The sequence below is a fragment of the Adiantum capillus-veneris genome, chromosome 6, assembly GCF_014529385.1.
Source record: "Adiantum capillus-veneris isolate H3 chromosome 6, ASM1452938v2, whole genome shotgun sequence".
Lineage (NCBI taxonomy): Eukaryota > Viridiplantae > Streptophyta > Polypodiopsida > Polypodiales > Pteridaceae > Adiantum > Adiantum capillus-veneris.
In genome coordinates this window covers 81,895,212-81,904,157 of record NC_140936.1, presented here as the reverse complement: position 1 = coordinate 81,904,157, position 8,946 = coordinate 81,895,212, and the positions used below count along the sequence as shown (strand labels likewise).

The window sequence follows — 8,946 nt, the reverse complement described above, 5'->3', positions numbered from 1 at the left end:
TGTTCACGCACATCACTACCACATGTATATGGTAACAAATCCTCCCTGGAGTGATGCGGTGAATGAGAGTTGGCACATGAGTAAAGGTAAGTTCCATGCCCTGAGGTCAGGATCAATCCACAAAGGGGAGTAAGCCCAAATCTTTGTGGAAAGCTTCAAGCTTCTCACGAGACAATGCCTTTGTGAAAAGATCTGCAAGGTTGTCCTGTGTTGGCACATAAGCCAAGCTAATCTCTCCTGCTGAGAGCCTCTCCCTGACATAGTGGTAATGCACCTCAATGTGCTTTGTGCGAGCATGAAAAAGTGGGTTCCTCGCAACTGCCAATGCGCTTTGACTGTCAGTGTAGATAGTGTTGGCAGTGTCCTGTTCAACACCCAAATCAGCCATCAGGCATTTGAGCCATACACACTCAACCGTAGCTGTGAAGACTACCCTGTACTCAGCCTTACAACTCGAAGTGGCCACAGTAGGTTGCTTCTTGCTCAACCATGATATACATGAACTGCCAAGCATGAAACAAAAACAACTTGTGTTTTTGCTGGCAGCAATTCGTCTGGAAATTCTGGTGATAAGGGCAAAAAGAAGATGCGTTGCCATTATTGTAAAGCCAATGATCACTTGATCAAGCCGTGTCCTAAGTTGAAGGCCAAAGAGGCTAAGAAGAAAGAGGGTGGTTCCACTGCAAATGCTGGTTCCACTACAAATGCAGCCATTGTTGAGTCTTCTGTGAAAGGAGAGTCTGTTGCTGATGTTGATGCAGAATGGGCTTTTAGCGAAGAGTGCACTTACAGTCCTGTTGTCCATGATGCATGCTTGTCGGTTGCTGCAGATTCACATGTGTGGTATTTCGATAGTGGTGCTACAAAGCATATTACCTCACATCGTGAATTGTTTACCTCTCTCGAGTCTGTCCCTCATGGGAATTCAGTCACTTGTGCCAACAACGCCTCTTATCTAGTTCAGGGAGTTGGAAAGATTGTGCTCACTGCTACTAATGGCAGTTCCTTCACACTTGTTGATGCACTTTATGTACCTGGGATCAAGAAGAATCTCTTGTTTGTATCCGCACTTGCTAGACTTGGACTTGTAGTCAGATTTGTGGATGACAAATGTACAGTTCATGATCTCAGTTTTGGTGATGAAATTGTTGCATCTGGGCTTTTGTGCCGTGGGCTGTATAAGCTCACTTTGTATGACAAGTGTGGACAAAATTTTGCAAATGTTGTTGCACATTCAAGGGCTATTTCAGATGCAAAACTTTGGCATGCACGTTTTGGTCATCTGAATTTTGCCAGTTTGCTGCGTTTGCAGAAATCTGATATGGTTGCTTCTTTGCCGCCTCTTGAAGCACCTATCAAACATTTTTGTGAAGGCTGTATTTTGGGTAAGATGCATCGTTCTAAATTTCCAAAGGATGGTTCAGTTCGAGCCACATCCAGGTTGCAGCTTGTGCATAGTGATGTTTGTGGGCCCATGCAAACTCCGTCCTTGGGCAATTACCTATACTTCGTGACTTTCATTGATGATTACTCTAGGCATGCATGGGTATTTCCGCTTAAAGCGAAGTCTGAAGTTTTTATGTGCTTCAAACAATTTCTGGCTATGGCTGAAAATGTCTCGAAATGTCCTATGGGCACCCTCCGTTCCGATCGAGAAGGGGAGTATATGTCTCATGAATTTAATGCATTTCTGGCTAGTCGTGGGATAAAACACCAATGTATAGTGCCTTATGCACCTCAGCAAAATGGTGTTGCTGAGAGGAAAAACAGGTCACTGACGGAAATGGCACGATGTATGGTCAAAAGTCAAGCTTTGCCGCATTCTTTTTGGCTTGAGGCCATCATGTGTGCCACTTATGTACTTAATAGGTGTCCTACGAAAGCTTTGTAGTTTATTACTCCATATGAAGCATGGCATGATAGAAAGCCTTCTATTGAGCACATGCGTGTTTTTGGCTGTTTGGCATATGCTTTGGTGCCACAAGTGCAATGGAGAAAATTGGATGATAAGGCTATCAAATGTATTTTTGTTGGTTATAGTGATGAAAGCAAAGGTTACAGGTTGTATCATCCGCAAACAAAACGTATTCAGGTTTCTCGGTATGTAGTGTTTGTGGAAGATTCTGTTCAGCCCTTGTTGTCATGTACTAGAGACAGTAATGTAAGCTCATAGGACATTTATGACACTTTGTTGCCTCTTTTCAGTAGTGGAAATACGAATGTAAGTTCCAATGAGGCAAATGTACAGCCTATGGGGGTTTCTGAATTTTTTTTAGATCAGCCTATTAATGATGCAGATGTACATGATGTACTTGATGAGGAAAGGGCTGAAAATGAGCAGGCTAGAGGTATGCCAAAATGGCTGGTGCACACTTTGCATGACAGTAAATTGGATGCACCTTTGTCTAGTCGTACTCGTTCAGGCTCTCGTGATGCATCTTATGCATCAGATTGTTATGCTTTGGCTATGTCTAGCTTACATGATGTTGAGGAGCCTCTGTCTTTTGATGAAGCACAGGATTCAGAAAATCGGATGGCTGCCATGCAATCATAATATGATGCACTTATAGAAAATGACACATGGACTTTATGTGATTTTCCTCCTGGCAAAAAGGCCATTGATACGAAGTGGGTTTACAAGTTGAAATGCAAGCCGGATGGTGAGATCGATAGCCATAAGGCTCGACTTGTTGCAAAAGGTTATGCATAGCAAAAAGGCATAGATTATAAAGATACTTTTGCTCCCACTTGTCGTATGACTACTGTACGTTTTCTATGTGCATTGGCAGCTCATTTTGGCTGGGATGTACATCAATCAGACATTGTTACTGCTTTCTTGAATGGTGACATATTTGAGGAAGTTTATGTAACGCAGCCTCGCGGTTTTGTCATAAAAAAACAAGAGGACAGTGTGCAAATGTAAGAAGTCTTTGTATGGGTTGAAGCTATTTCCTCGCGCTTGGTATGAGAAAGCTGACACTCATTTGGTTAAACGAGGATTTCGTAACAGTCCAACAGAAAGCACATTGTATGTAAAGCGTGAGGGTGATGTACTTCTCATTGTGGTTCTTTATGTTGATGATTTGCTGATCACTGGACCAAATGAGAGACATATTGCTGAATTTAAGGCTGATTTGAATGCTACTTTCAAGATGAAAGATTTGGGGCTGTTGCATCATTACTTGGGTATACAGTTTAAGCAGTGTGATGGTGGTATTGCCTTGTGTCAGAAAAGTTACATAGAGACATTGCTATGTAAGTTTGGACTTGAGGATTGCAAACCTATTGCCACTCCCATGGAAAAAGGTTTGAAGTTGAGTCTACATGATGCTGGCGATCCTGCTAATGTCACTCTTTACCAAAATGCTGTTGGCTGTCTCATTTATGTATGCAACACGAGGGCGGATATTCAGTTTGCAGTCTCACAGGTTAGCAGATTTATGCCTAGCCCAAGGTCTAAGCATTGGCAGGCTGTCAACAGGATTTTCCCCTACCTTAGTGGCAGTTTACATCTTGGCTTGTTTTATTCCAAGGGGGGATCATTGCCGCCAGACTTACATGCTTTTTCGGACTCAGATTGGGTTGGTTGTTTTGACACGCGAGTGTCCACAAGTGGTTTTTGTTTCATGCTTGGCAGTTCATGTATATCATGGTTGAGAAAGAAGCAACCTACTGTGGCCACTTCGAGTTGTGAGGCTAAGTACAGTGCAATCTTCACAGCTACGGTTGAGTGTGTATGGCTCAGACGCCTGATGGCTGATTTGGGTGTTGGACAGGACACTGCCAACACTATCTACAGTGACAGTCAGAGCGCATTGGCAGCTGCGAGGAACCCAGTTTTTCATGCTCGCACAAAGCACATTGAGGTGCATTACCACTATGTCAGGGAGAGGCTCTTAGCAAGAGAGATCAGCTTGGCTTATGTGCCAACACAGGACAACCTTGCAGATCTTTTCACAAAGGCATTGTCTCGTGAGAATCTTGAAGCTTTCCACAAAGCTTTGGGCTTACTCCCCTTTGTGGACTGATCGTGTCCTCAGGGCATGGCACTTCCCTTTACTCATGTGCCAGCTCTCGTTCACCGCATCACTCCAGGGGAGATTTGTTACCATATACATGTGGTAGTGATGTGTGTGAACACACTAGGACCACCGGGGCATTTTTCCCTCTTTAGGAGGTTTTTTCCCCCGTGCATTGTATATACGCCCATCACTCTATGGCTATCCATCTTTCCATTGCACACTAAGTAACACACTCTCTATTGTGTGCCTTGAGCATCCTTCGTCTTCTTCAGGCTGTTTGTGTTTCTCTGCAACCCTATTTCCAACATTGTCAGTAATCTATTATATAATAAAAATAAAGGTACAATTGAGATATTTCTTGCTTGTGCATCAATTTCCGTATGCTCAGCAGAGTGCAGTGCATCACAACATGTAACTCTCCAACATGCTTGTTCATACTAGATCCACATGCTCAGCCTGTCCAAAACAAACATAAAATATGATTAGATACAGTGGAACAAAATTGCATTATCGAATGTGGAGCTCTAGACACACACCCCTTCACAAAATTTAAGCACAACTTTATCACTCATTTCAGCAAATTAAAGCCTCTTGTAGAGAGATCTATGCACAAAAATTAAAACCACGGACAACACTTAAGCTTTGATTTATTCTTAAACTTTAAAAATCAGTACATGTCAATTTGAACCCCATCTATAACCTAAAAAAAACCGAACTTGGCTATAATAAAGCGTAATGACTAGAAAAGAAGTCGGATGTGCAGTGCTAGATTACGCATGTCATCCGCCTACAACCCTAAGCCAACAGAACAAAGAGCCCCAAATCCACCCAAAGCTGTAGAACCCTGCAACGAACACCAAGCATTAGAAAAGAAGGTAGAAGATCTAAACAAAAATACCACAAGAATAGAGCAGTATTAGAATTCACCGTGTACAAGAAGGACAAGTTCACACCATATAACAAGCCTCCGCAACATAAACGAGTTGGATCTGTCAAAGCTCCAATGGACGGAACGACAAGACAGGCACCCAAGGGCAGTGAAAACTCTTCGTGTCGCACCAAGTTTGTTACGAATGATGTGGATTCGGACGAGTGCTTGCCGAGAGGTGACGCTACAAAGCAGAAAACTTCAGAGTCGGCCAAGATCCACCAAAGACCGACAAAAGGGACGACAAAATAGAGCAGTACAACATCACAGGATAGAGTAGCACAACACCGAACGATGGCCCAGATCCACCATAGATCGACGAAGGGGTCGACAAAGCAGTAGCACAACACTGAAGACTAGAGCAACACAAGACCGAAGGATGTCCAAGATCTGCCACAAATCAGTGAAGGGGACGACAAAATAGAGAATCACAACCCCACATGACACCGAAGCAGCATAACACCGAAGCAGGACCCAGATTCTCCACAGATCAGTGAAGAGGATGACAAAACAGGTAGCACGACACAACAGCACAACACCACATGAAAGAGAAACAAAGCACCAAAGCACCCAGATCCGCCACAAATTGGCAAAGAGGATGACAAAACAAAGCACTACAAGACCGCACAGAGGCAGGCCATGCACAACACCAAAAGACGTCCATGATACGTCACAAATCGGCAAAGGGAACGATAGAATAGAGCAACACAATACCACAGGAAAAAGCAGCACAACACCGAAGCACGGCCTAGCCCCGCCATACATCAGGGAAGACAATGACAAAACAAGCAACACAGCACCACACAGTAGCACGACCATTTGGCAAGGGACAGAGGCAAGCAATGTCAAAACAGAGGCTTGCCTAGACCTAGGGGCTCCAACCCATCCTCTTAAGAACCACTCAAAAGGATATCGACCATTTTTATTCTTTATTTTAAATTTTTAAAATACATATGACATTTTTTACTAGCAAAAGGGAACACATCATTATGGCCTTAGCCCTTTGGGCAGGCCAAAAAGGAGTCAGAAGATGGAGACCCAAAACGGTGCTACTCCAAGAGGTTCTTTCTTGAGGAAGTTTGAAAAAAAAAAGAAGGAGAAGAAAGGGAGCAACTAGGATGCAGTCGTTGCCCCTCAGCACTAAAGGGCACGGGGCATTAAAGGAAGCTCAAGAGGTGGGATCTACGGCTGAGAAGCCCGGGCACAAAAGTAGAGGCGCGCAGGGCCGTAGGATGCCCAGAAGTAAACTAGGACGCCGAAAAGTAAACTTGGACATGGGCACACCCTGTCGACGTTTACTTATCATGCATTTGTTGCCCACCATAGTCAACGTATGCGCATAGGGGGGTTGGATAAGTCATGCGCCTTGCCCGGCACCCACCAGGGTTCAAACTCGCGTGCCACACCCCATGCCTCATTTTTTTGAGCCCTCAAATCTCCTTGAGATTCGTGCCCGGGCTTCTCAGCCATCGATCCCACCTCCCGAGCTTCATTTAATGCCCGTGCCCTTTAGTGCTGAGGGTCGTCCCCCCCTTGATCGGGAAGCGGAGATTTTAAAAAATAAGATTCAAGAGTGAAAACGTAGGAATTAATTAGGTGTACGTAGTTGGCAAGTGGGATTCATGCAATAATGAGCATGGCCCACATGGCGCCGTCTGTTTATGAAGGCTTCCATTCCCAACTCTGCCATTTTTGGCTAAGTAGAGCTTTAAAAAAAAAAAAAAAAACCAGAGAAGCGTTTTGAATTAATAAGAGAGCCAAATAATTACATCTGATTACCCAAGGAAGGGGTAGAAAGACATTTACATGGGGATAAAGACCCGAAGGGTCAGCATATAGAGGGATTCAAGTTCAAAATACGATTACAGGTTGTCAATTTTTGCTTGTAGTTTAGCAACAAATTCTTGGTCTTCTTCAAATTTCCTTGCCAACTCAGGGATTTCAATGGACATTTCCCGAGTCCATTCATGAGTCCTGTCTATAGTGTGATTGTCAATACTGGTCTTTTGAGTGTTAGAGTCCAGCACGTTGAAGAGCTTTGTAGCCTCTCTAATCATTGCAACCTTTTTCCTGTAAATCCTGACCTTATCAAGTTGGAGAGAGGCATCCTGCACATGACAGCGAGAAGAGTACTTTCAGACTACGAGTTTGGTAGGCACTCACAAACAACGAGGAGTTCCTAAACATCCAGATAACCCACATGAATTCCGCGCGCCTTGCATTCTTCGTTCAACCATGTTCGATCCGTCATGCGCCTCGGCCACTCGCCTGCCTTCAACTTCTCACCGCTCGCCCCCGTCAACATGAACGTCTCCAACATCGCCATTCGCAACCTTGACTTTAGTTATTTTTTCCCCATTCTCAGCTCGCCCTCCTTCAAAACATGCAATTCCTCGGCTGACAGCACCGGCTTCTCATTCGGTTTCTACTTCTGGTGCGCCGCGGACTCCAACCCAGAATTATACGGCTGCATAGAGGTGCGATTGTAATATATGGCGGTGTGCGCAGGGTCGTTGGGTAAGAGGCTTGACGTTGATAATGGTGACTTTAGTTTTTATGATGACGTTTCCCAAAGTTTCATTTCTTACGAGGGGCATGCTTCTTATGATGGCTTCGTGTTTCCTGTGTGGTTTGTCAATTTGGATCACCCCATCAAGGCCGATTTTGCCAAGGCCTCCCTAGTGTTGCGGATCATGCACAAAAACACAACTAATATTAATGACGTAGGGCAGAGCTTGCAGTTGAAGGATGGCGATGGCGAGGTGCTGCGGAGTGTCAGAGATGCTGCTCAGATGGAGATGTCCAATTCGGGAGACTTCCTCATCTACAACTCAGCGGGGGCATCCGTGTTCAATGTCACATCCGGAACGCCCGCAGACACTCTGGTGCAGGGGCAGAGGCTTTCTGTGGGCATGCAGCTCACAAGCAATGACTCTGCCTACTCTGCCAGAGTAGAAAAGGGGGGTCTACCTCTCTACCTCAACAGCATGCTGCCACTCATGCGCCAAGCGCCTGCACCAGCTCCCTACTGGGTCTTCCCCTTCTTGAGAAATCCTGGCCCCACTTATAACTCTCCTGCACATGGACCTATAACCGTTAATCAGCTGCTGCATTCCTCACATCCTAATGATTCATGCATGCGCAGCCGTCAATTATATATTCCACCTCACATTTCTGTAGCTAAGAGCTCACGGGCGGGGACGGCATCTCTTTTGTTTAGCTCAGGGTCTAATTGCAGCTCTTCTGTAGTACAGGAGTCATTCATTGAGAATATAAATACTGTAAATATGAATAATGATTCCCAGATTTTTGGCTTTCTACGGCTAGAAAATGATGGTAAGCTTTACCTCTATACAGTCAACATTGCTATGCTTCCTGATTCCTGGGGTCCCTATAGTCGATTCGCATTGGACTCTGCAGATTTGATTTCATGGGTAAAAGTAGGTAGTCAAGGGGGCGCTATGGGCTACCTGGATGCAGAATGTAGCAATGTGATGTTCCATTGGGGTGTGGACCTCTTGGCGTTTGTACAGCTTCTAAGGGCATGCAATCCATGTGCTCAGGCTCTAATTATAACCACTCATCCTTCGAGCTTGTTAACGCATCAGATTTCTCAAAAGTCTGCAGACGCAGCGAGGCTTTTGAATATGTATGCGGCACCACCACCACATTTGTGGAGTTGGAGTCTGTCGCAAACATATTCCTTCTCACTGGCTGGACCTTCTTCACCGACAAGAATCTCCAGGCTTGCAAGGACGCTTGCTCCTCGGACTGCTCTTGCCAGGGCATTTCCTACCAGAACAGCACATCCAATTGCTTCCTCATCACCCAAAACATCAGCTTATTGACCATCACACAGGACTCCAATCAATCTGCCTGGAACTACATAGCAACTTCACTAGACACAATTGGAGAATGGGCTATTGTCCGTAAAAATGACTTTGTCACACACTTGAAAGTAGCCTCGCCTGTGTCTACGTCTACTCGATTTCCTCT

At 44.9% G+C, this 8,946-nt stretch overlaps 2 protein-coding genes across 3 annotated transcripts; one reads left to right on the top strand and one right to left on the bottom strand.

Moving 5' to 3' along the window:
- Positions 1-6,769: 6,769 nt before the first annotated feature.
- On the bottom strand, positions 6,770-7,276 carry LOC147455782 (uncharacterized). Its single transcript, XM_086515335.1, has 2 exons — positions 7,151-7,276; positions 6,770-7,058 (listed from the first exon to the last, which is right to left on the bottom strand). The coding sequence occupies exons 1-2, from the start codon at positions 7,274-7,276 to the stop codon at positions 6,813-6,815; spliced, it is 372 nt and encodes a 123-aa protein (XP_086371461.1). The 3' UTR covers positions 6,770-6,812.
- A 13-nt stretch (positions 7,277-7,289) lies between these two features.
- On the top strand, positions 7,290-8,937 carry LOC147455781 (uncharacterized). Of its 2 annotated transcripts, XM_086515334.1 has the most exons (2): positions 7,334-7,467; positions 7,608-8,937. In XM_086515334.1, the coding sequence occupies exon 2, from the start codon at positions 7,644-7,646 to the stop codon at positions 8,796-8,798; it is 1,155 nt and encodes a 384-aa protein (XP_086371460.1). In that variant the 5' UTR covers positions 7,334-7,467; positions 7,608-7,643; the 3' UTR covers positions 8,799-8,937. The 2 variants fall into 2 exon arrangements, with proteins under 2 accessions (XP_086371459.1, XP_086371460.1); XM_086515333.1 differs by having other exon boundaries at positions 7,290-8,937.
- The last annotated feature ends 9 nt before the right edge of the window (positions 8,938-8,946 follow it).